The 26,521-nt window shown below is 49.0% G+C and overlaps 1 protein-coding gene across 6 annotated transcripts; it reads right to left on the bottom strand.

Moving 5' to 3' along the window:
• Positions 1-728: 728 nt before the first annotated feature.
• Positions 729-24,878, bottom strand: Septin4 (septin 4). Of its 6 annotated transcripts, XM_028772259.1 has the most exons (14): positions 23,241-24,878; positions 22,578-22,622; positions 21,237-21,244; positions 7,713-8,009; positions 7,261-7,354; positions 6,793-6,879; positions 6,051-6,174; positions 2,392-2,526; positions 2,160-2,277; positions 1,969-2,070; positions 1,698-1,794; positions 1,444-1,606; positions 1,207-1,253; positions 729-948 (listed from the first exon to the last, which is right to left on the bottom strand). In XM_028772259.1, the coding sequence occupies exons 1-13, from the start codon at positions 24,763-24,765 to the stop codon at positions 1,235-1,237; spliced, it is 2,814 nt and encodes a 937-aa protein (XP_028628092.1). In that variant the 5' UTR covers positions 24,766-24,878; the 3' UTR covers positions 729-948; positions 1,207-1,234. The 6 variants fall into 6 exon arrangements, with proteins under 6 accessions (XP_028628092.1, XP_028628097.1, XP_028628096.1 ...); XM_028772264.1 differs by lacking the exons at positions 21,237-21,244; positions 22,578-22,622; positions 23,241-24,878 and adding an exon at positions 10,048-10,253 and having other exon boundaries at positions 1,207-1,306; XM_028772263.1 differs by lacking the exons at positions 7,713-8,009; positions 21,237-21,244; positions 22,578-22,622; positions 23,241-24,878 and adding an exon at positions 12,773-12,920.
• Positions 24,879-26,521: the final 1,643 nt, after the last annotated feature.

Raw genomic sequence — 26,521 nt, 5'->3', positions numbered from 1 at the left:
GAAGCACTTGAACTTTGAGTACAGTTACTAAGTCATAGGAAAACAGAAACCTCTCCTGAGTTCACTGTTTTAGTTCCAGGATCTAGAACCGAGGTCTAACCTAGCAGGTGCTTGATACTGAGCACCTTGGGAACTATGTTGTTTTGTTTTTCCTATGTCCCAGCACTTTAATTACAGGACCTTCAGCATTTGTTCAGCGCTCTACCAAAAGCTTCCTGGAATTTAGAGCTTAATTCTGCATATCTGGGGCTGGAGAGATGGCTCAGTGATTAAGAGCATTGACTGCTCTTCCAGAGGTCTTGAGTTCAATTCCCAGCAACCACATGGTGGCTCACAACCATCTGTAACGGGATCTGATGCCATCTTCTGGTGTGTCTGAAGACAGCTACAGTGTACTCATATACATAAAATTCTGCATATCTATTTATCCAAATCTGGGGGAAACCGGAAGTCAGAGGTTGCCATGTAGTTAATACCTTGTTCCCCCCTCCCCCCCCAGAGCAGCTACAAATGAAGGTATTATATATGGGAAACATGAAGGCAGAGTAGAGAGGGTCAATAGGAGAGGACAAGCTGTGATGTAAGCGGAGTGAACTCTGTAAGGGAAGGGGAAATTTCCCCCTTTGTTTCCTACTAAAAGCCAGAAACCAGTACTCCTTTCTACCAGCCTTTCAAACTGAGTCATAGGAGCTATGTTCCAGGAAATGGTAAAAATACAGACACCTGAAGCCACATATAGGTTAGTTTATTTCCTCTGAGTCTCTGAGAAGTCAGCAGGGATATAAGTTGAACTGGTAGGAGCTGCAGAGGGGCCTGAGCAGAGCTGATGCAGGGAAGAGGCTGGCATGGCAGGAAGAAGAGATTTAAATATTCAGGTCCAAAAGCCAGTTAGTGAGTCTCCTTCATCTGTCTTTGGATTTTGTGTAGCATCTCCTGCATCCGCCGCAGCTGAAATAGGCACATACATCAATACAAGGTGTTTGTTGGGAAGAGTCTTACTGTATTGAAGAAGTGTCCCCAGATTCTAATCCCTTGAGTCTGGGGCTTTGGTGGTCCTTATGTATGATGAAAATGGCAGAACCACTCAACATCCCACATATGTACCAGGGCATAAGCATATGTCCTTCTATTCCCAAGCCAAGAGATAATGAGACTTATCAAATGGGGGGACTTCCTAGGCTGACAGCCGCAGCACTTGTTTCTCACCTCTTCATCTTTCTCCCGGATTAGCTTCTCAGTTTCTGGATCTGTCCCTGGTGGGACAGCAGGGATAGGGAAGTCAGTACCACTCTCTCTTGTCAGTTTGCTGAAGGGAGGGGGAAAGGAGGGTAGTAAGGTTGGGGGGACCCCAGCACCAACTTGAGTGAAGCCTGGGGCCTGCAGAGCAATACGGGGAGGACTTGGGGTTCCCCTGGCCAGCTTTGTCCTGGCTCCTGGTCATACTTGCGATTCCGTTCCTTCACTACTAGCCGGGTCATGCTCTGGATGCACTGTGCCCTGTAGTTCTCATAGTGTGTCTCTCGGGTCACATCCTTTAGGTCCTGCATGTGGGTACGCACCAGCATTGTCCTCAACTTGACAAAGTCGCAGTGACCTGGGTTTTCCACTGCATAGCAAGGCTAGGAGTCAGCCAGGGTCATAGGTAAAGAGGAGGTCCTAAGGGCAAGGGTACTCTGGTCACAAGCTCAGAGCTTTACCTTCCACGATGCCCCAAGGGTAGAGCCGGCCTCGAACTCTCCGCCCCCTGGCTTCTACCACAGTGTTGCTGCCAATCACCGCAAACGGGATGCTTTCCTAAGAGAAGTTACGGTTGCCTGTCAGCATCCCTGTCCCTTTCCACTGGTGTCTTCTGCTTTGCTCTAAGGTGACAGGGTCCTCTTCCACCCCAACAGTCTGTCCTTGAATAGAATTCCCCTCTTCTGCTCAGCAGAAACAAGAGAGGAAGGGAGTGCCCTAGGGTGGCCCCACCTTTAGGGCTTGGTCCTGTAATTTGAAGTCCTCATCCTCATCAGAATCACAGTCTGGGAACTGATAGATCTTGATTCCAAAGTGCTCAATCTCCTCCCGGATCTGGCAAACAGATGAGGGGTCCACAGTTCTGGGTACCCAATCCTTTCTAGAAGCCCACCTGACCCCCTCCCTCCACTAGCCTCCCTCACTTTGCATTTCTTTCGGTCCACTTCAGGAGGCGTCAGTGTGTCTGCCTTAGCCAAGATAGGCACAATGTTGACCCGCTGATGCAGGGCCTTCATGAATTCAACATCCAATGGCCGGAGCCTGGGGAACAGGAATCGGTGACCACCCACTAGTGGTAGCCCTGCCCCGTGGTGCTCTCGGCCTGTTCCCTTAGTAGACCCCAGTAGTGCCAGGAGCCTTAGGCTCAGACCATACCCGTGGCCAAAGGGTGAGATGAAGTACAGGCAGCAGTGCACCCTGTTGTCTTGGATGTTCTTTCGATTCAGGCCACTCTCGTCTCGGAAATACTGCTCAAACTGCTGGTCGATGTATTCAGCCACAGGCTTCCAGCTGGGGCAAGGACAGACAAACAAACTGTGGGAGTGGGGGCTGCCTGGGAAACTCTGGCTTGAGCCATGCTTTGCTTTTCCTATTTTTCCAGGGAAACACCCGAGTAGGATGGGAGTATTTCATGTCTTGGTAGAAAATTAGACTGGGTACACAGGTCGTTCAATAAATACTAGCTTGAGGAGCAAAAGGGACTGAGGGTGACCAGGCAAAGAATAGCCAAGGGGCAGCAGGTGAGCACCAGCTAGAAACCAGGGAAACTCTGAGTTCATAGTCCAGCCTCAGAGCCTCTGTCTCTCCAGACCCTCTTGTCCTTCTTATCCAAGACCCAGTTCTTCCATGATGGTGTCTTTGACCATAGCAGTGTGCACTGTTGCTCTCCAGTGCACAGCCATATGTATAGTACTCCACAGTCATCCACCATGAAGCAATGTTTCCATCAGCCTTGAGATCCATATATTTCATTAGTCCCACAAGATAACTGAACTCAGACAACTGCCATTCTAACATCATAGCGCCTGTGAGTGCCTCACATGTGCTACCAGGCACGGAAAACAGCACGCAGCTGGTGAGAGCCCTCACTTGCTAAGAATGCTTGCCCCACCAGCCATGTGGGCAACCCCAGGGACACAGGTAAAAAGAGAAAACTGGTTTCACGGTGTTTTTCTCTCATCTCCATGGGCCCTGACAGTACATTTATAAAAATTATTTTTAAACTATAGTACAAAAAAAAATGTGTATCACTTAATAGGGATGACAAATGGCTGTCACTTCATTCACTATAATGTACTATAGTATACACTCTATCCTTTGCTGTTATGCCAACAGCAGCCCCATTTGTCTTATGTTTGGTCTCTTGTCCCTTGAGAGGTCATGTCCAGTAAGGGATCTACAACATCTGGTTCTGTGTTAACAGACTCTGTAATGTTTATTCAATGATGAAATCACCTAATGATGTGTTTCCCCTGATGAGTCCCCACAGTTAAACAATGCTCCCCTCCCCATGTGTGCATGTGTGTATATGTGGGTGTGCACCTGTGTCTGTGTATGTGCATACGCACATGTCTTTATGTGTGTGTACATGTGTACCTGTGTGTGTGTACCTGTGTGTGTATGTGCATGTGTACATGTGTATATGCATGTGTACCTGTGTATGTGCATGTGTACCTGTGTGTGTATGTGCATGTGTACATGTGTATATCCATGTGTACCTGTGTGTGTGTACCTGTGTGTGTATATGTGCATGTGTACCTATGTGTGTGTGTGTGTGTGTGTGCATCTTTTAAGAACTTCACTTTTCAGGCCTTCTGTTCTTCTGTTATCTAGTTTAATCCTTACTGCCATGACATCAGCACTTTGAGCTCAGCATTTTATACATAAATTAAATTGGAATCCCCTGAGAGACTTCCTCCAGATCCTTTGGCTAGTAAATTCTCTACCACTTGAGTCCCTGGCTTTGTGACTCCCAGCTCAGTGACAGTAACTGCTCATGGCCTGACCCATCCATTAGTTATCTGACAGACACAGCTTGCTACAAAATAGCTCTCCCTCTGCTCCCCTGCTACCAGGGTGTATGCCTCTCTCAGGGATGAGGATATTTGTTCTGCATCCCTAAAAATGTCCACCTTTGTATATGTTTGTGTTCCATTTATCCCTCCTGGTTGACTAACTCAGTATCTATGGATAAATATAAATAGTGAAGTAAAATTATCTGGGAACTATTATTACTGAAAAGAAATTCTTACTGAAATGGAAATTTATTAAAAGGAAAAGGAGGTAAGCAGGTTGAAAGTGGTACCCTCTCCAGTGGGAGAGGAATTTCTAGATGGGACTGGAATTTCTGTATGAGCTGTCTGTTGAGACACATTGCCAGAGCAGGAAAGATGTTGACAACACTGTCATCCTCAGTACATCCAAAACACTGATGGAAACCACAAGACCAAGATCCACAAACTAGCACAGTGCTGTAGCAAGAATGTAAGAGATGGCCACCCAGTCACAGCTGACACAGAGGTGACGATGAGCCAGTTATCTGTGAGGACAGCTACATGGCATGATGAGAAAGCAGGTGATGAGGGTTTAGATAGGTCTGTGAGGGTCTGGTTAGTCAATGAGACAGTTACTCAGGGTTAGCACCATGGATATACAGCCCATGCAGTCACACGGGAATCTGCACTCAGGAAGACCACGCTTGATCTGCCGTTCTTCTGCTATCATATTGAAACTCCTAAAATTACAAACATGGGGACCCACAAATCTTGTTGCTGGCCCTGCAGTTACCATTGCTAAAATGCATAAGTGTCATTCTGGATTATTTTCAGATCAAACAGATGATGTAGAAATGGCTGGGTGGGATTATTGTTGTTGTTTTGAGGGCTTTTTGTTTATTAGTGTTTTCCAAGATGGAGAGAGAATGCAACCATTTGCTCAAGATCATGCAGTTGCTAAATGCCAATCAAGATCTGTGCTCTTAGTACTGTCTGCCCAATTCTTTCACCAAACACGCTGCCCTTTTCTCCTGCCTTTTTGGTCCATTGCCTGCACCTACTCACTTAGGTGTGACCATTACCTAACCATTCCTCTAGTTCATGAAAAACAAAGAAAGCTAAAGGTATGTGCTTGTGTGACGCATGTGTCAAAACTGCCTTTCTTTTGTTAGGTAGCCTCAAAGCCTCTTGGAGTTCCTTCTTTCTTTTCTTCCTTCCACCCCTCCCTCTAACTCTTTCTCCTTTTTTTTTTTTTTTTTAAGACAGAATCTCATATAAGCCAGGCTTCATGGTTGAAACTGGCCTGGAACTGGTCCTGCCTGCAGCTCCCGCATACAGGGCTGACGATGGTGCATCTTGGTGCCGCCTGGCATTTCTTTGCTGTTCCCCCCCCCACCCCCCCCCCGCGCTCTTTTTCTTTTCTTTCCTTCATGCCTCCCTTTCTTTCCCCTTAAACAAGCTCTGTTGCAGCATCTAAAATAATAACTGGGGGAAAGGAAGGAAGGAGGGATGGTGGTGTTCACGTTGCACCCACACGTGCTCATGGGCGTTTACTCTTTTGAGGCTTTTCACTGGTGTTTTCACATCAGTGAGCTGTATGCACAGTGGTGCAGGCTTGCAGTCCTAACACTTGGGAGGCTAATTCGAGAGAACTACTGAGTTCAAGGCTAGCATGAGTTACACAGCGAGTCCCAGGCTATACAGCAAGAGATCCTAACCTTAAAAAAATTAATCCAAGATCTTGGGAGGCAGATCTCTGAGGTCAAGGCCTGCCCAGCCTACATAGAAAGTTCCAGGCCAGCTGGGGCTACAGAGTAAGAGTGTCTCAAAAGTAAACAAAACCATCCTTCCATGTCCTTTATCTCTCACTCCTACAGAACAGACAGCTGTCCGACTAAAGGAACCCAGCTGTCCAATAAGGTCACTGACCTCTTCCTCCTAGCAAATATGACTGCGTCTGTGACTGAGTGTGACCTGTGTAGATGCATCCAGTACGTGGGTGGAACAAGGGCAGCTGGGGCTATACTTGGTCAGACATACCACTCTGTGTTGTTGACTGCATCCCCAAACCCTGGCGTGTCCACAATGGTGAGCCGAAGCCTCACTCCCTTCTCTTCTATATCCACCGCGTGCTTAGTAATCTCCACGGTTTGCATGATGCGCTCTGGAAAAGAGGGAAACTGAGGCAAGGACAAGGGCCATGGTCTTGCCCAGCACTCCCCCCTCCACAAAAAAAAAGCCCACCCCAGCTAGCTCTGCTGCCCAGACAGCCTCCCTTTCCACCCCCAGGCGCCTGAAGGCCTGTTCCCTGGGAACCAGCAAAAAACACATTTCCCAACACAGGAAATGCCGGTGGCTGTTGGCTCTGGCCCCAGCCTCTTTTCTGCTCCAGGCTTTTTTTCTTGGATTCCTGGAATCCTTTAGGGGTCAGAAACTCATACAAAGATCGGGATTCTGGTCCCTGCCCTGCCTCTGCACCCAAATCTTTTTATCTCCCCAAGACAAGGTTGCCTTGGATGGCCTTGAACTCTCTCTCTATAGACCTGGCTAGCCTCGAATTCATTGTGATCTGCCTGCCTCTGCCTCCTGAGTTCTGGAATTAAAGGCATGTGCCACCACGCCCAGCATAGCACCCAGATCTTTAGGGAGCTGGCTGGTGAACTTGCCAGGCCAGATAGGTTTATGGAAAGACGCCATACATTTCTCTAGGAAGCCCAGGGCTTCCACATGCCAAGGCGGCCCCATCTCCAGCACCTGTACAGCTTCTTTCTCCTTTCCTTACCTTCGGCACCGAGCAGTTTCCGATCCCGGTACAAGTCAGTGAGGAAGAGGCTGTTGACAAGAGTGGATTTACCCAGACCAGATTCTCCTGATGGGAGAGAAGACAGAGGCACCAACTCAGAACGTAAGGTTCACTTGTTCAAGATCTGGGACAAACTGCTGCTTTGTCAACGGGAGCCAGATCGACCAAAGCACAGTACTTCAGAGCTGGGAACTTATACAGCCCTCTTGATTGAATGAAGCCAAGAGACCGCTCAAGGTAGCAAGGGAAGGGGGGATATTCTAGAAAACTGTTAGCCAAGTGCATCTTCTTCTCCAGAATCTGCATTTTTGGCCATGCTTTACGTGACTTCGCAAAACAGGACAGTGTCATCTGTTGCTCATTCTTTCCCTCCTCATGCACTCTTCAGACACAAGCATCAAATCCACCAGAAACACCCATGCCCACCCCAGCCTCAACCCTTCCTACCTGCCACCATGAGTGTGAAGTCAAAGCCTTTCTTCACAGACTTCCTATGGACTTGATTGGGGAGGGTTGCAAAGCCCACATATTCCTTGTCATCCTAGTGAACAGGAGGCATAATGCATCAGAGTGAGAAGCAGCTCTGTTACTAGCCTTCCTCTTCTCTTCTAGGTCTTTCTTTGGCTCATCGTCTGAGCTCCCATCCGAGGCCTCTAGACAGGTCTTCAGTTCCTACTGTTACTTTGAGTTTCCAATGCCTTCAAGGCAGAAACCACAGAGCCGGGGCTGACGCAGAACAGAAAAGTTCTCCTGACATATTTAATGCACATGCCCACACACCTACCCCAGGCTCGCCCTTCCCCCCCCCCCTCTCTCTCTCTCTCTCTCTCTCTCTCTGCCCTCCCTGGGCCTTTCGGCACCCACCCACTGAGTAGCAAAGGCAGGGCTGGAGTCTCTACCTCAGAGGAATCATAAGGATCAAGCTTGCCCCATGGACTGCGGGGCCTGGAGGAAGGGCTTTGAGGGGCTGGGGCACAGAAGTGTTGCTGACTGTCAGAGGGCTGGGGCCACATGGTGGCTCTAAACTCCACATCATCATCACAGAGGTCTGGGCTCTGAGGCCTTGGCTCCAAGATCTGGGGCCTGGCCACCCTTGTCTTGGACTCCGCTGCATGGTAGGGTTCACTTCCTGGGAAATCCTTCACGAACTTGCTCAGTTCAGCATCATCAGTGCTGTCCTCCAGGAAGTGCTTGATCTAGGGGTTTGGGGTAGAGGAGGTGGGAATGGCAGAAGGGGGCAGGATGGGAAGATTGAGGCAAAAGACAAAAGGTGAAAAGGAAAGAAGGAAAGTACGCGTGGTTAAAAGAAACAGCAGCAAAGACAGAGGACATGCTCACACCTCACCTAGCCATGCTCACACCTAGCCCCGCACACACCTGCTCACTAGCTTCCCCAAGCCAAGAGACTGGAAAGGGCTTCAGACTCCAACCCTACAAAGCCCTGTGCTCCTAGCAAGTCCTCACTGAGGCTACCACTGCTGGAGGTCAGTCTGCCCTAGTCAGGGGCCAGGAGCGGTCCCAGAAGCAAGCAAAGAAAGAGGAGGAAGAGCAGAGGCCAAAGACTCAAGTGTGCCACTCAAGATGGGTGCAGAGTCAGAAGAGGGTAGGGGCGCTGGTAGGCAGGGTGGGGGGAGGGAGCTTGTCCTCCAGGTAAATAAAAAGCTAGCAGATGGTTCAGTGCCTGTCACTGCTGGTCAGGGATCTAGAGACCTAGGTGAAAATTCTACTACAGGTACTTATTTCTAGGCTTACTGCCCAGGCTTTAGACCCTACTCTTACTCTAGCTGATGAACCATGCCCAACGTTGGCCTAAACCCCAGAACTGAAGAGTTCCTCCTGCCCTGCGGATGCTAAATATGGAGGGCAGCCAGGAACAGGCAGGTGAACAAGGATAAAGAAAACACCAAAAAGGCCTGGGAAGGCTGCGGTATGTATGGCTAGACCTCCTGCTCTAAATATGTACCATACATGGGCAGCAACATCTAGCGGAGGGTCCCCTTAGTTGCCTACGTGTCCATTTTCCCTGAACTCAGCAGTACAGGAAGGGTTATGGCCTCATCTAGGAACCACAAATGGGGGTGCCAAGAAGAGAACTGGCTGGCTTCCCTGCAGAAGCCTGTCCCACCCTCCTCATGGAAGTCAAGTGGTTTCCCCTACTCTTGCCCTTGGCTCCCCCATAGCCATAAGATGCATAAGAGTTTCCCCTCTCCTTTGGGGGTCAGCATTCTTTGTGGGGTGCCTGGCAGTGCTGGGCTCATCTCTGCCTCACAACACCCACGTGCCACCCCCAGACAATGGACAAGGGCCAGCTGCAGAGGCTGAGTCACCCTCTGGGGATTGGCCAAGCCAGCAGGGCTACCCTGGACCACTGTGAAGCCTCAGCCAAAGCAGGAGAGGTAAGGTAGCCACAGCCTTCCTGCACAGCACCATTTTACGAAGGTCAGAAGTGAAAGGGACAGACATGCACACTGCCAGGTTTATGCTAGAAGAGACAGAGAAGGGGAGGTTAGAAGGGAGAGTCTTGTATGACTCAGATCCCTACACCTGCTGGTCATCAGTCTTCAGGGGTTGCTTGGACAGGAGAGAGGAAACAGGAACCAGCGTGTGGACCTTACTGCCCCCAAGAGGCTATGTTAAGGCAAAGCTGACTATGGCTCCCTGTGCCCAATATATCTGAGGGCCAACGGGTTAACCATACAACCCCGTTTATGCTTGTTGGCCTAGCAGAATGATTAACTGTTGCCCCTTTCACTCTCTAGTGTCCCAGCCCGGCTAAATTAACTATACAGGAGCAGAGAAGGGACGGAGTGGCTCTTGTTGTCTGGCAGCTAATGAGTCTGGGGAATCCTGGAAAATCACCCTGCACCCCGCCATGGTGACCCAGAAGTGGATCTGGGGGCCTTGGTAAATAAGCATTTGAGAAAAGATTGTATTCTCTCTGGGGCACTGAAGACTGGGAAGCACTGATGGAAATCCCAGGCCCACACAGTCTTCTGGCAGAGCTACCAAGATCCCAGTGTCACCGTCTTCCCTACCGGACCTGATGGCACATCAGCATGGGGAAGGCCAAAGGACTCCAGGCAAGGCGTCTGAGGCACTAGGTTCTTTGTCCATCTGTCTATCCACCTCCTCCAGCTTTGCCAGGGACCAAACCATTTTCTACCTCTGAGCCCCTATGCCAGTCCCAAGTGGAAGACTACTTAGGTCTCCCCATCTCCCCGAGTACCACCTTACCCCAGCTTCAGTCCCGTCCTCGGGGACAGAGTTCCCTTGCCATCCCAGTGACTGGTCCATGCCCCACACTTGAGACCCCAGTCAGCAAGCTCTAGGTCTAGCCTTATCTCCAGACCAAGGTCCTCACACAGAAACAGGCTTGTCTTGATGCTCTTGTTGTCATCTGGCTTCCTGGTTTGTTCCTTCCCCCTTTTTCGTTGACCCCACTCTGTCTCTGTGGAATGTTCTTCTCCACCCCCTCCCCTCCCCTTCCCTCCTTTCCCCTCCCCTGGGCTCCCACCCTCTAAGGATGGCTCAGCTGCAACAGGGTCAGTTAGATCCTCTGCAGCTCCCTCTTCCTCTGATTGGCTGTTCCATGCCGCCTGCCTGCCTCCTACCCTGGTGGGCACAGCACCAACCTCCCAACAAGTCTTCAGCACAGGCTTGATCCACTTAGCTTCTCCTGTTAACCCCTAAGGACACTGAAGACTGCATGAGGACTGGGACATAGATCCCTAAGGTGACTTGGTCCATCAGTACATCTCGAAGGCCAACCAAGGAACCTATGTCCAAAGATTCCAACCCCTTCCATCTTTTACCATAACTTTAAGCAAGGCTAAAAAAGGGTGGATATGCCCGATAACCCCCTGAATATAGGTTCCATGGAAATGGCCCCACACTTCTCCCCAGGTTTCCCATTGTTTCCCCCCACCCCCACCCCCACCCCTGAACCAGAAAAAGCTGCTGTCCCATTGTCCAGAAAGCTGCTGCTAGATTTCTCTGCAGGGAACTCCAGCCACAAAGGAGTCTTTGCTCCATGGACTCCAGCCATTCAAAATACATGACCTCTGTACTCACAAAGACCTATGTCCCACTACCTTATCTTTTCCACAAAATCAGTAGGGCACTTGGTCTCTAAGGACCATGAGTTCAAAGCAAAGGAGGCTAGCATCCCAGAGACTGAGGGTCTTGGCAGGGGTATACAGATGGTGTATCCACTAGGAGTCAGGAGGCCAGGGTTTCTGGTTGTTGAGGAAAAAACCTTTTGTGAGACTGAATAATCTCTTAGTTTTAGGGCTTTACAGTCCTTGGCTTCCCTTTCTCCCAGAACAGCTGAGGAGAGGAAGCACCCCCAAGGAACAAACACCTCAAACTGATTTGAAGCTGAAGTTTGTCTCAAGTCACAAACTGGTCATTAATAGTGTCCTGTCATTCTTTTCATGTGGAAATTCAAACTTCCTAGAGCTCTTCAGCTGGAGGTCTCCCACACTCATTCCCAAAGGAGCTAGGATACTGACCTCCTCCTCTGGCAAGACACAGCACAGAGAAGTGTGGCCCGACATGAACCAGTTAGCCCAAGCCTCTGGCTGGTTGTTAGTGCAGAGGTATCAAACTGGACATTTGGGTGGTGTGGGGTATCTTTAGCTAGAAAAGAGCAGGGTGGCCTCAGCCAAGCTGAAAGCCCAAAGACCCCAGTTGAACTGAACTTAGTGTGTGGCAGAAAAAGCGCCCCCCCTCCCCTGGTTCCTGCTGGGTTTAGCATTGGGGATAATCAGTGCTCCCCCAGGCTTCTATCTTAGAACAATCAGTCTGTCCATCTCCCATGTGGGCAGAAGGTTGGGGAACTGGGATAGGGACAAGCACAACTTGGCCTCTCCCAGGAACCCCCTTTTGAGTAGGTCATAAGGTCACTAACACTTCCTGGCCAAAACTTGGGCCTCTGCCTAGACACAGCTTGAGAGATGAAAGCCCGAAAGGGTGGCCTTTCTAGACCTGAAAGCTTCTGATTCCACAGGGCCCAGAGAGTTCCCTTTTGGCAGCTGCTCACGGCCAACATCCTGCCCTGTGGGCTGATCACCAATCCCCTCCTGCTGTAAACAGCTTATGTCTCCCCATGCAGAAGGCAAGGTCTGGAAGAAGAGGCTGGTGTGTGGCTTGGAAGCCCTGACCCCCATACATTGTGTTTCTGGCAGGACAACAGCAGAGGAGCTGGTATCGTCAGAGCCAAGGGTGAAAACTTTTATCTGGGGTTACAGCTTGTCTTCTCACAGGCAGGTGGCAGAAATGAGTCCCCCCCCCCCCCCCCCCCCTGCCCCAACCCACCACCAACCCCCACACACTGCAGAAGGACCTAGTTGCAGGGACGGGGCAGATGCAGCAGGAGGAATGTTTCTCATGGTTCTGGACCGGGAGGCAAAGGGATAGAGCTGATCACACCCCTGCACAATAGGACACTGGACCTGCCTCTTCCTCTCTGAGAAAGGTCCAAGGGATGTGGGCCATTCTGTCATCATCCCTTTTAGTGAGCCTGGCAGTGTTTACGGATTTCCTCTGTGTTTTCCAAAGGAAGTTGGTGCTAGTCTCTGCATCCCAGGTAGGTGAAGAAGGGTCATCCCAGGTAACACAAGCTGATTCCAGCACGGGCGGGGACCCTCTACTATCCTTATCAGTGCGGTCCTCTCCAGCACCAGAGGCTACCAGCAGGCACCTCCCACAAAACTGACCTATTCCTTCCTCCAAGACCTTGCGCAGCACCCTGGGGGTCGCGCCCGGCTCAAAGCAGCTCTGCTCATTAGGAATAACTTGAGAACGCCGATGCGGCGCCTAGCACCAGCAGTGCCTTGTCTGAACCGGGAGCGGGAACAGTACCTCCCGCCCTGCCCAGCCAGGGCTGCAGCGCCGAGTGTCCCCTCGGAGCAACCCGGGAGTGGCAGGCCCTGTGTTCCCGGCTGTCCTCTCTCCTTACCATGGTTGCAGCCCGAGCCGGGCCAGCTCCTCCTGGACAGCGCCCCAGCCACCCGTGGTGCGAGCTGCGCGCCGACCTCGTTGCACCGCGGGGCCTCCACTAGCCTTGCAAGAGTGCGGTCCGCTGGTGGCAGGGTGGGGCGGGGCTAGTCGGGCCTGGGGCGGGGCCTGTACCTCTGCAGCCGCGACGGGTGCCTGCGTGAGCTTCTGAAGCCCGGGGCTGCACCGGGCAACTGCTTTTTCTAGAATAGTCTCTCCAGGCAGTGTTGCACCGCAGGAACTCGAGTCAGTTCCCACAGAAAAATAAACCAGCCCACCTGGCATCCCTGGAAGAGAGACTGCCTTTGGCACAGGGAGGGCGAGTTGTGGCAAGAGTTGGAGAGAGAGCTTTAGTTACCCCCCCCCCGAGATTCAACGAGGATTTAGGGGAGCTGACTGAACATCCAAGTTACTCATTGCTCATACCCACACTACACCTCCTATGAGGGAAATGTCAGACATTCCCCACCTCCACTCAAGCTGTGAAAAAGACACAGGTTAACAGCAGGTTCCTTTTGTTCAAGACCCCAGATTAAAGAGGATTTGCTGCATAAATTATCCAGAGATCATCTGCTGGTAGGGTGGAACGAAGAGGCAGAATGGCTCTGAGAGGGAAGGTGAGCCTTGCCTGGGGCAAGGCAGAGTGGGGAGGGCCTCTGGAAAGGCCAGCCGAGCATAACCGAGGCCATTCCTCCAACAAGCAGATGAAACGCAATGGGACTAACGCCCCAGCAGCTTAGAGAGCATTAGAAGGTCAGAAGGGTCAGAGCAGCAGCTAGCTAAAGGTAGATTCTTGGAAACGGGAGTTGGGAAGGGATTTCCTGAGTTAAGTAGGGGCTGAACTGGTCAGGCTCCTGTGGAAGTTTCCAGAAACATGTCCTTCCCTGACCCCCAAAAACCCTTCCCCAAGGGCAGGTTGACTGGCCTCTGCCTGAATATGTTTCAGCCAAAGCTGAGGTCTACAGCTATAGCACTCTCAGTACAAGTGCTAGCAAGCAAGCTGAGAAACCTTTCTAGTTGGGAGACCTTAGGCAATTCACTTCACCTCAAGGCTTCAGCTTCCAACCCCCGAAATGAAGACAGTAAGACTAGAAGGTTTCTAAGTGTCTAACTGTTCCTTCGGGCTTTCTAAACGTAGGTGCAGTGTGGATGGAGAGTGTACTGTATGCTGCTATAGGCCTTAGAGGCAGATGGGAACAAGGTACAAGTTTAGTCATGAAGAGACCCTGAGGGATATGGGGAGGGGGGCTGCAAGCTTGGCTTCAGTGTGGGACCCTCTGAAGCTACACATAGATCCCAGATAAAGGTTTGTGGTAGACAGGAGATCTCAAGCTGCACCCAGAAAAAGAAAGACACAAAAGGAGAAATCCAGTGCTGCTGCAAGTCTACAGAAGCAGCTCCCTGAGGTGGCTGTACTGTCTGAGTGTCAACCTTAGGATACACACAGCCTCAGGCCACCAGCACACCTGAATGATGCATCATCAGTCTTTCTAGTCACGGGAGTGGGGACAAATCTGTATCAAAGAAAACAGACCCCGGGGCTGATGTGGTTCAGTCTATAGAGTGCTTTCAGTGCAGCTGAAAGACCTGAACGTAGTCTTCAGAATCCATATAAAAACTGGGTGTGGTGACCTACTGTAATTCCAGCATGAGGAACATAAAGACTGGTGAATTTCTGGAGCTCACTGGCTGGCCAGCCTTGCCTAACTGGTAAGTCCCAGGATCCAGAGAGAGAGAGCTTGTCTGAAAACAAGGTGCATAGCTGTCCTGAGAAACAACACTCAAGGCTGAACTCTGGCCCGGTTTCCACATGTACATGTATACGCCTACATTCATGTAAGACAGGGGAGCAGCAGGCCTGACCACAAAGTCTTGTTTTTCTTTATCGTCAGATCCTAAGCCCTAAGCCATGCTGAGTGTGGACTCAGAACCATCTCAAAAGGCAGCTTGGCTGGTTTCTTTCTCTCCAGCTGTGGCTGAACTCACCCCATCTCTTCTCTACCACCTGCTGCTCAGGGTCCAGAGGCCTACATGTCTTAAGGCCTGTTGGTGCCAACTTGCCTTGAGAAATGCTGCAAGGAAAAAAAAAAAAAAAGAGCCGGGCAGTGGTGGCGCATGCCTTTAATCCAAGCACTTAGGAGGCAGAGGCAGGCGGATTTCTGAGTTCGAGGCCAGCCTGGTCTACAGAGTGAGTTCCAGGACAGCCAGGGCTACACAGAGAAACCCTGTCTCAAAAACAAACAAACAAACAAACAAACAAACAAACAAATAAAAAAGAAGAAGAAAGAAAAGAAATGCTGCAAGAGAAGCCTTAGACCATAAAACTCTGATGCATGCCAAAAAGCATGGGTCTCAGTGGCACACAGTCCCCGTCTAACTATGAATGGTTCTATAACATACTGGGTGAAATAACAGCTGAAGATAGGCTAAGCCATCCCTTTCCCACAGGCCTGTAGGCTAACCCTGTAGCACTCAAAGGGCTCTGTGAGAGCCAAGCCTTAGCATATGTCCCATGGCAACAATGTCTATTGAAAAGTCCCTTGATCTTCCTGGGCCTCTATTTCCCTCTCTGAAGGAAACTGGATCCTCTTCCACAATTTCTTGCTCTTCCTCTGTATTGATCAGGGCAGGATCCATATTTGGTCAGAGCATAGCCCAGATCCAGCCACTCTTGCATAAATTGCTGATGATATGAGTAGCCTTCCCATCTCCCGGTGTTAGGTGCTGAGGCCCACTTTGCCTTAACTCTTTCATATCAACTCTGGGTTTCCCTTGAAATTCATCAGCCATACAGGTAAGCATTGGTATCCTAGACTAGGGTACGATTCCCTGAGCACTGCTAACATAGAGAGCCGACATCTGGGGAACCGATAGCTTGGCATAGGGGATCACATCACTCTCTGAAAAACTCAAGACAGAAGTCACTGCCACAGCCTGATCCTCACAGTCCTCTGGAGAAGTCTTCTACTGTGTCTTTTCTACCCATTCATGGATGAAGGGTTGCATGGCATAGTAATTTTCGTAAGGAGACTGTGTGTGGGCCAAGCCAGGACCTAAGTTCAAGTCCAAGATATGGAATGATTATACTGGAAGTCAGTATTTCAGGTCTGTGTGATAAGCAAAAGGCCACTATGGCGCCTCTCCATAGCCATTTCCCATAAGTAGCTCAAGAATAAGTGTCTCCCTTCTGCCACAAATGAATGACTTACTGATGATACAGCCAAGAGCTCTGGTAGAGCCAAAGCGCTGGGGTGTGTCTTTCAAGGAAAACTCAGTAAGTCTGTACAGAAGCAAAAAACAAAACTCCCTTAACTTCCCCCCCACCCCCCAGCTACTGCCTCAGCTTCCACATTCCTGGAACAGGCCTGAGGTGTGGGTGATACTGGCTATGTGGCTACTTGCAGAGAGCAGCTCTGAAGCTTGAAAGGTGCCAGAGGCCAACCATTTGATAAAGCAGGAATTTCCATCCCAGGAGGTCCAGGTGGGAAGGGCCTGGCATGCCTTCTGACGTCATCACTCCCTGACTGGTCTGACTCTCCTAGCTTCCCAGCCTCTCTTTCAATACCTCATCAGCTTTTAAGGGCATGGACTCTATCCCCTGCAGTCTATGGAAACTGACTTACCAAGGTATTTGTCAGGCCCAGTCAAAGTATTCCCCCACCCTGGCTCACTGCTTCTATGCTCGAAGGCTTACTCACTTCACTAGACCTTGTTTGTCCTTGGATGTCCACACCCTTTCAAGTGACCTGTCTGGATACAGTTCTCTCCCAAATTAAGCAAAACCCCCTAGAGGGGCTGGAATGTGTCTTCCATTTTAACCTCTGCTGACTTCTATCCTGGGAATAGAGAATCTGTCATGTGACAGTAACAAGGCCCTGCCCCTAGGAGCTGGCTAATCAATACGCACCGGCTAAAACAGTGCACTAATTAATTTTCCGTTCTGGTTTTAGTGCACAGGCAAGCCTTCGGGGTCTAGACTTCACTGACCTGGCACTTGTCCTTCGTTCTGTCTGCTCTCAAGCACAGTCTTCCTCTCAGCCTCTTCACTCACATGTGAAGGCACAATTGTTGCCCTCAGGAATACCCTTCCCTTTACCATTCTGGACATTCTGAAATGCTGAGAACTTACTTTATGGGAAGATGCAGCTACAGAGGAGTGTCTGTACCACACTGTGGGGCAGTAAAATGGGATATTCCTTAGTGTTTTCAGCTTTGACAAACAAGCTCAGACCCTCAGTTTCTTCATCGGTGAAGCAGGGAGAAAAAAATGTCTACGCCACAGGTTGCTAGAAATATATTCAGTAACATGAGAAGGTAAAGCCACTAAAATGAGCAGTAGCTATTATATTTGCGAATGAGGAGGACATTATCAACACCAAACCACCTGCTGCCAACTGTGGCTATTTCAAATGTTTTCCCTCCAGAGGATTAGGAGTGCCCGAGTGTGATGGGTATAGAGCAGAGAATGCTAGAGTAGTGCCTTAAAGTGACTTTGGAATTTGTTGCTGCCGCCTGTAGGTCACCTTTTCAGGTCTTGGACTAAAACCGACCGACACAAATTCCCAACAACAGCCACTCCAGAGATGACTTTAGATGACTTGTGATGATGGTGGCTGTACCAAGGGAGAGACTGGCCCCTCCAGGTCAAGTCTGAGTGCTGGGGCTTCTCTCAGGAACTAGGAGACATTACTCACATTCTGTTCCCCTCCTCCAAGGATTGTCCACCCCAGAGGAGCAGCTGTTTTTCTGTTGGTCCCCTCCCAGCAGCTGAACCAAAGGCAGCTGAGCAGAGGGTGAAGGGACATGGCTGGCTCCACTGATCATGACAGCGGCCTTCTGGCTGAACAGCTGTCAGGATGGCTTCTGGAAACCATTCTGAAAACTGAAGAGTTTTCTTCCTCACTTCCTCATTCAAGTTGGCCCCCTGAAGCCCACCTTCCTGCTCCACCTGAGCCCACTGTCTTTCTCCTTACTAAAACCATCACCTCAGACATCACTAAAATACTCTAAGTGAAAGTATTAGAAATAGAGTCCAGTAAGGAGAGCAGTTAGCTTTTCATTGGACACTGATGGGCCTGGGGAGGTCTGGAGATGTAACTTGATGCATAAGAGAACTGGCTGCTCTTCCAGACCCAGGTTCGATTCCCAGCACCAACATGGTGGCTCACAGCTGTATGTAGCTCCAGTTCCAGTGATCTGATGCCTTTTTCTGGTTTCCCAGGGTACCAGGTACAAATGTGGGACACTGACCGACATACTTCCAGGCAAAAATACCCACACATATAAATTAGGTAAATAAAAAAGAAAAACATATCCTAGGAAGTCCAGGATGTATGTGCCTGTGGGGGATTATTTTGACAACAGAAAACTAAGGAAGTTTAGCTGCTTCAGTTCCACCATCAAAGCCACAGAGGGATCACATTTTCCTGCCCTTGTTACAACAGGGTTAAGAGCCGGCCACCCAGGCCTTACAGTGAGGCTGCAAAATCTGTTCCTCAGCTCCACATCCAGAGGCTGATGCTGAAATGGGCCATTCCACAACTTTGGGGTTGTACATGAGAAGCAAGACTTTCAGTAATAAACCCTTATGGTCAACCTAACCTGTCCCCAAATTAGCGAGCCATGCCAGAAGTCACCAGCTAGCTGTTCATCCTGCTCCAGAAGTGGCTACCCATGATAGGTGCAAATGAACGATGTGCCACCTGATAGGGTAAAAGGCTGTATAGTGGGGCCAAGCTGCTGTGAAAAGCCTTCTGAGGTACCCTGCCTCATTTTCACACACATTGTTCTACGCTTCCAGCCACCAGATAGAGGAGCTGTTCTAAACCTGTGGGTCGTGAGGGGTCACCTAAGACCCTCAGAAATCACAGATATTTATATTACAATCCATAAGAATAGCAAAATTACAGTTATGAAGTATTGACAAAAATAATGTTATGTCACCACAACATAAAGAACTGTATTAAAGGGCCACAACATTAGGAAGGTTGAGAGCCACTGCTCTATACTGGAGGAAGTGGGAAAGAGTTCCCAGGATTCCTTTCAAATAGTTCACATTGTAGGATTCTGAACTTCCTTCATGAATGCAGACACTCCTAGGTTCCTAAGAGACTAGGGGCTTTCCTTTGTAAACAAGGTGCCTTAGAGCAGAGTTCCTCCAGGGTTCAGAAGTCAACAGGAATCTGACAACCCTCTCCTTCTGAGATCAAGTGACGTGTGACCCTGAAGACACTTCAAGTCTGCCTTGGATACCACTGAGATGGCCTCCTCTGGTAACTGCCCTAATTTCCAGCATTTGTTTCTTACATAATTGATAGATGCGGCAAGAAAGAAACCACCTCATCCTCTGATAGCCTGAGAAGTCACATCCAGAGGCCAGGAGGTCTGGTACCTGAAGGCAAGTGATCTGGGGGCTGGAGTACCCCATCCATCAGAGGCACTGCAGCCTGTCTTATTAAAAGATGTGTTATTTCCAGAAATCCCGGGGCCAATGGAGAAGGCAGTTTCCCTGACCCACTTCTTGTTGAGATCTGCTAGTACACATTCAATAGGAATGCTTCCTTCAGTTTAGCCCCATCTTCTCTGGGGAGATTCCAACCCCTACCATCCCAATCCATGGGTGAGAAGCACTTCTCAACCCTACTCCTAGAAAAAAAAGGACCTCGAGGAGTCATTCAAGAGATTAACAAAGTCATGGGCAGAATCTGGTGTTATTCATAGCTGCAGACCCAGAGGGGCTTATGAAGTTCAGTAGTCTCCATAGCTGTGGACCTGGAGGGTTCATAGTTGAGTATTCAGTAACTAATACTGCCTTCCATGGGCCAGCCACTGGGGTTGAGCCACTAGAGACTTCCCGCTGGGAATGGAATCTGGAACAGTCTCTATGGTCAAGCACTCCCAAATCAGAAGAACCAGGGTCCTTGCACACCAGGACCACAGAGTTTCCATCCTGGACCTGCCTGAGGGTTATGTAATCTGAAAGGACAGGCTGTGGGAGCTGGTTTTTCATAGAGACTACTTTGCCCAACTCTGTTCAAACCCTACCTATAGTGAGCCAAAGACGACCCTGGCCCAGCTGCCCGAGAACCTCTCTTCCTAGCTTCTGGGGAGCAGCTTTGCTACTGAGCAGGGCTGAAGAGCTGTAATTATCCAGACAGGATAAGAGCTATTTTGGGAAGAAGTCATTCTGCTGCCAGAACTTTTGACTTCCTAAACTAAAACAAGATGCACAGAAAAGGGGGTGAGGGTGGGAAGGATGGAGAGAAGCCTACTTAGTCACAGGCATCAAATCCTGAACTGAAGAAAACAGTACCCCTTTCAAAGGTATAGCTTTGTATTAAAGTATCTATTAGGATATCTCCCTCTGGCCTCGGAAAGGAGACTACTGTCCACTTCCCCTCCTCCTGGCATCCCATCTCCTAAGCCCCATGACGATCATTCACTCAGCCTGCTGTTTGTTTGGGTATCCGAGCACAGACCAGTATCTATTTATATATTGTATTTTTTTTCCCTGTCTGTGTCTTATCTCTCCATTCCTGTAGTCAATATCTTAAAGAAGTGTGTGTGTGTGTGTGTGTGTGTGTGTGTGTGTGTACTAGTGCCTAGCAGAGTATCAGACATCTGAATAAAAACCATCTAAGGAATGAAGGAGCAGGATGGGACTGGAGGAAAGCAGAGGAAAGAGAGACTTCCTGCTTTGCTAGGAAATAATCTCTCCGAGTGCCTTCTCCCACCTGCAGCTGAGCTCAGGGCCTGAGGCAGAGGGGGTGGCAGCTGCATTCCTGGACACCTCCCCTCCAGCTGTTGTTATCTGAGCTCTTGCTGTCCCTCCTCTTTTCTATCTCAAGTCAACTGTTCATCCAGGGTCAGCCAGCCATGGATGGGACTCACTAGAGATTTTTGCTCAGATTTGGGTTAAGAGAGGAATGTGGTCAAAGAGTGGAAGGCGGAAGAGCTTTGACCATCTTATCAGACTCTGACCAAGTACTTAAGGGGACAGTCATCATGCTGCAAAATCAGGACACTGCCAAATTTAGGACACAGGACTGCCAAGAGCAGAGCCCACTTTATGTTTCTCCAACCTGAGGACTCAAATAGTGTGTAACCCAGAAAGGCGACCCCTTTCTGAAGTGCCCTAGGCAGGAGAGGGAAGAGCCAGACGGGAAATGGTCCAACCCATAGCTGCCCAGTCTTCCCCTAAAGCACTGGATGAAGATTTCCACACTTTCTCTTCAAAGCTGCAACTTTAGCTCATGTGACATTTTTATACAAATGCCCCTAGACAGTGCCCTTCTATGCAGGGGACAACCTACTAACCATGTGTAGCTCTGTCTCCTCCTACACCCCTCCCATCAGAGGACAGGAGTAGGAATTAGATAGGGGGTTGGGACCCTGGACTAGAAGTTATATCCCACCAGGATTCTTACCTCCTCATCTGTCAAAACAAAGAAGAAAGAGCCAGGCATTTCCAGGGGCGGGCAACAAATAGAATTCAGGAAGTGTCAACATGAGGGGGGAAAAAAGAGCGTGTTACTGAAGATGGTCAGTTGATATGAGAATGGTCCAGCCCAAGCCCCTTCCTAGGGCCCCAAATGGCCTAAAAAACTGCAGCTACCATTTACGTAGTGTTCATGATGCCAAGCACCATGGTAAGTGCTTTACAGGTAAAGTGACTCACACAGGCCAGGCCCTCCAAAAGGGAGGAGGACTCGGGATTGGAGAGTGTACACGGGGCACTTTCCTCCCCAGGAATGTCATTCAAAGCCCTGTCCTGTGTCCCATTAATAAATAGGACAAGGGCTTATCATGCCATAATTCTTACAGCAAGAACTCTATGCTACCAAGACACACTCTTAGAGGTCTGATCCTCATGCTCCAGTGCCACCAGTGGCCAAGCATAAAAAGGAGCAAAGAATACAAGAGGGTGTTAATGATTCCAGACATGCAGGCAAGACCTACTGGTATTGGGGGGGAGGGGGGAGGAGCCGTTGAGTAGACCTAGAGATTCTACCAGGGCAACAAGTGAAGGGTAGCTTGAGGAGAGTTCTGAACCCTTAACCTGAATCATTGTAGATTCAACAATGGGCATGACTTCAAGGCAGGCTGTCAAGTTTTGGTGATTTTCCCTTAAAACACATGATTAGTGGGGTTAAGAGCACTGGCTACTCTTGCAGAGGAACCAAGTTCAATTCCCAGCAACCACATGGCAGCTCACAAGTGTAATTCCAGTTCCAGGGGATCTGACACCCTCTTCTGGCCTTCATAGGCACAGAGATATATAAGCAAAATACCTATACACATCAAATAAATTAAATCTTAAAAGCCGGTGGCACACATCTTTAGTCCAAGCACTCTGGAAGCAGACAGATCTGTATGTATTCAAGTCCAATCTAGTCTACATAGCAAGGTCAAGGCTAGCCAAGGCTATATAACAAGACCTTGACTCAAAAACAAACAAAAACCCCAATCTATGGGTAGGTAAGACCACAGGACATAAATTATTCACCTTCCCAGATGTGAGTTCTCATTAGGAGACTGCTGAAAATGAAAAAGGTTCACATTCCCAAAGGGATGACTAGCAATGGAATTTAAGGTGAAAAAGAGAATTATCGCTCCTTTAGGTCTAAACCCTAGCCATTTAGTTTCCTGACAGACTTTAAGTGCAGGACAGACATGGAGGCCACCCTGTCACCTGTCTTCTCACTCTCCCCACAAGCCTTTCACAACACCCTCCTCCCACCCCCTCACCAAGAAGGGAAAACACAGACCTTTCAGCCACCAGAGGATCCGGTTGTACATTTCCTCGGAAACATCTGAAAGTAATAGAAATTTGCTTTTTCCTGTGTGTGGAATGTCATCCTCCCTCCACGTCTCCACCAAAAAGTCATCTTAGCTGCTGACCCTTTTCACTCTCCTCCCACCTAGCACTGGGTACCATGTGCCACCTGTTCCTTTTCCACCTTCTCTGTGCACTTTAATGCTCTCTGCCTCCTGGAAGCCCGAGACTCAGCCCATGTGTGCCCCAACTACTCTACTTTCAAACCAGAGAATTTACCTGAGGCTCTTGTTTGTTTTTAACAGCCTTACTAGCCCTCACCCTGCCTCAGTTCTTTATTTCCACTCTGAGGAATCCACTTCTGACCCTGCAGTCCATTCTCTACCTTCCATGAAGAGTTAAACTGCAGTGCCTGTTAAAAGTCAATGCTCAACTCCAGATTTAACCATCTGCATTGATGTCAGCAGCTTGGAGCTCACTGAAGCTGGCAGGCAAGATATGGAGCACTGAGCTCAAAGATAGAACCAACTTTGGCACTAGCAGGAAGGCAGCCTTGGGGCCCAGAACGAAGAGCGGGTGCTTTCCTGCCCATCCCAACCAATATCCCATTTCACTTAATGTGGGCTGCAGCTGGACAGTTTGCTTCTTCACATACCCAGGAAGAAAGCATTGAACCCTTGAATGGGTGGTTTGCTGGTATACTTCGGGGTCTTTTGCACTTCTGTCAATGGTACTCGGTATAAAGAATCCTTTGGGGATGGTGATAGGCTTGCTTTGTCTCTCTGGAACATCAGGTCCTCACAGAAAGGGGTTGAATCCATTTCATAAAAGGACTCTAAAGGATCTAGGGGAGGAGGTGACTTAGATTCAAAATCAAATATTGATGACTGGTTTTGTGACGTTTCAACTTTAGGATTCAGTAAGGCCCACCATGAGCAATCAGGCCCATATCTAGGTAAGGACCGAGGGGGCAAAGGCCGAGGGGTCAACTCAAAGGCTGAAGGGGCTTGGGTGGAGGGCTTTGGAGAAAGCTCTGGATACAGGGGAGACTTATAGCCTCCTTCAGACACTGTTCGACATGTCACACGATGAGGTGACTGCATTGACTGTTTTCCTGGGGAGATGGTCACTTTGCGTCCGACCTCACGTTCTCTGGTTGGGGACCTCATAGTGGGCTCCGCTTCAGATATTAAAATCTTTGGGGAGGGCTTGGTCTCAATACAGACAGAACGCTCTGGTCGAGGAGGAGGAACTCGGTGTGCCCCATCTAAATCTCTAAGGACAGAAAGTTTGAGGCCTGATGACAATTTCGAATTCTTTTGTGAGGTCTTAGGTTCTGAAAGTATTGAGCTGTGACCAACTTCTGGTTCCTGGGGAGGGATCTTTCTAATGACTATCTGAGGGTTATTAGCCATGCGAATGCCATGCTCTTGGACAGAGACATTTCTTGATTTGACCTCTGCAGTAGTCCTTCGGGTGGGCTCTGTTTGTATAGCTTCATCCTTTGGGTAAGCTGAAATCCTACGGGTTATTTTAACCCCCTGAGGGTCCTGGACCTTGGAGGGTGGGTCCTCCTCTTTTTCTCTAGTAAAACACAAATGACGGTATTTTGCGTCAGAGGCCATAGAGGAATGGTAGCCAACTTCACGCCCTGGCTTGTTCTCAGTTCTTCGTGTTGACTCTTCCCTGACTGGACTAACATTCCGATGCATTCCTGTGAGATGGGAGGACAGCGTCTGGACTGACTGGTTCTTTCGATGAGGAGAGTGATGAGGAGAATGGTGAGGAGAGTGATGAGGAGAGTGATATGGAGAGTGATGGGGAGAACGATGGCGGGATGCCTCTAGCCTTGTTCGGGTCTCAGTTCCCCTCGAAGTGGTGACTGCAGAGAGGCCAGGCCCTGACTGTGGGGACACAGAGCGTGGGTAGTCTGATGTTGAATGGTGAGTGGTGGATGCAGCAGCTTCGGTTCTTCTCTGGGAAGGAGGAGGAGGAATAGGAGGAGGAGGACTCAGGGAGACAGCAGCAGCAGCTCGCTGGCTTGAGGAATAATACCCATGTCCCTGCTGAGGGGTGGAGGTAGTAACCTCAGCCCCTCTGTGCGAAGAAACTGCTACCTTGGACCCATTTTTATTTGTCTTGTACACCTGATAGACTGTGGCCTTCTGGGTAGATGCCATGTTTTATCAGCGGGCTTGTTTTCAGGATCCCAAATAAGCATGGGTGTTTACCCTCATTGTTTTCAGAGCTGCTGTTCTTGGTCCCCCACGAAAGTGGCAGCTGTTCTAAGTGTCTCACAGTCCTCTTTACAATCTGTCTGATGATGTCATAAAAGGAGCTTCCTATTAAACATCTTGTTTTACAGTTACAATTCTTCATAGAGAATCACTGCCCAGATGGAAAAGTAACTCTCTTTGGACTTGACAATAAGCCTTCGGCCAAGTTCTTAGGAAAATCAGGATTTCCCTCTATAGAGAGAATTTCCTTATTCGTTCTGGATTCTAGGAGTTCTCAGGGACTCAGCCAAGGAGAAATCAGCTAGAAGACCTTATGAAGTCAGCCTCACAGGTCAATCAGGCTGTGCTAGCTCAGCTTGAACAAGGTACCTTTTGTGATGCACAGATTTACTCCCATCTTGTTTGAAATTGCTACATATGAATTAAATAATAATAGTGATGATGATGATGATAGAGCTCAACCCTCATGAATGGTTTGGTTGACTCTAGGGTCAAAACCTAGGTTACTCAAGTCACAAATTCTCAGCCGGGCAGCGGTGGCGCACGCCTTTAATCCCAGCACTTGGGAGGCAGAGGCAGGCGGATTTCTGAGTTTGAGGCCAGCCTGGTCTACAGAGTGAGTTCCAGGACAGCCAGGGCTACATAGAGAAACCCTGTCTTGAAAAACCAATAAATAAATAAATAAATAAATAAATAAATAAATAAATAAATAAATTTCTCACATTATTACAGGAATATATAGTATCATAGTAAAGATCTGGAATTAGTTTGGTCTTGATAATAAACAACTGGTTGAGCACCTTGAGCATGACTTATCAGAGTCTTAGTTTCAATCTGAAAACTGCCTCGTACATGAGAATCACACAATAAATATTAATGTCCCTTCTCATTAGTGATCCTCTTGTTAGCAATCAGCTAGGTTCATATATTCATCCTTTCTCTTTTCTCTTGCTCCCCTCCCTCTCTCTTTTGGACAGGGTCTCATGTAACCCAGGCTATCCTTGAACTCTTTCTGTAGCCGAAGATGATCTTGTGCTTCTGACTTCTTGGCCTGCTTCTACCTCTCAAGGATTGGGATTATAGGCATGTGCTACCATACCCAGTTTGTTATGGTGGGAATCATACATAAGGTCTCATGTTAGGCAAGCTATCCATTAAGCCATTAAGCTATATCCCAACCTCCATTCACATATATATGCGCGTGTATGTGTGTGTGTATGGAGGGTTTATATATATCCATATATATGTGGAGGGGTTTTTTGGGACAGTTTCTCTGTGTAGCTCTGTCTAACCTGGAACCTACTATAAGACCAGGCTGGCCTTGAACTCAGAGATCTGCCTGCTTCTACTTCAGGAGTACTGAAATTAAAGGTGTGTGCCACCACACCTGGCTCTTTTATAAACATTTTAATATATGTTCATGTGAATGCTGGTCCCCCCAAGGATAGAGGTGTTGGATCATATGGGTGCTGGAAATCAAACTCAAGCACTCTGCAAGAACAGCATATGCTCTTAATCACTGAGCCATCTTTTCAGCACCATCCTCTTTGGGGACTGATTCTCACTAAATGGCCCAGGTTGGACTCAAACTCACCATCTTCCTACCTCAGCTTCTCAAGTATTGGGGAATTTAGGCAAGTGACATTATACCTGATCTGTCTGCCTTGCTATGCTGGGACTAAAGGTGTGTGCCACCACT

Source organism: Grammomys surdaster, unplaced genomic scaffold, assembly GCF_004785775.1.
Source record: "Grammomys surdaster isolate TR1022 unplaced genomic scaffold, NIH_TR_1.0 213, whole genome shotgun sequence".
Lineage (NCBI taxonomy): Eukaryota > Metazoa > Chordata > Mammalia > Rodentia > Muridae > Grammomys > Grammomys surdaster.
Note: the sequence above shows the minus strand (reverse complement) of the source record. Positions and strands in the feature narration are given on the sequence as shown.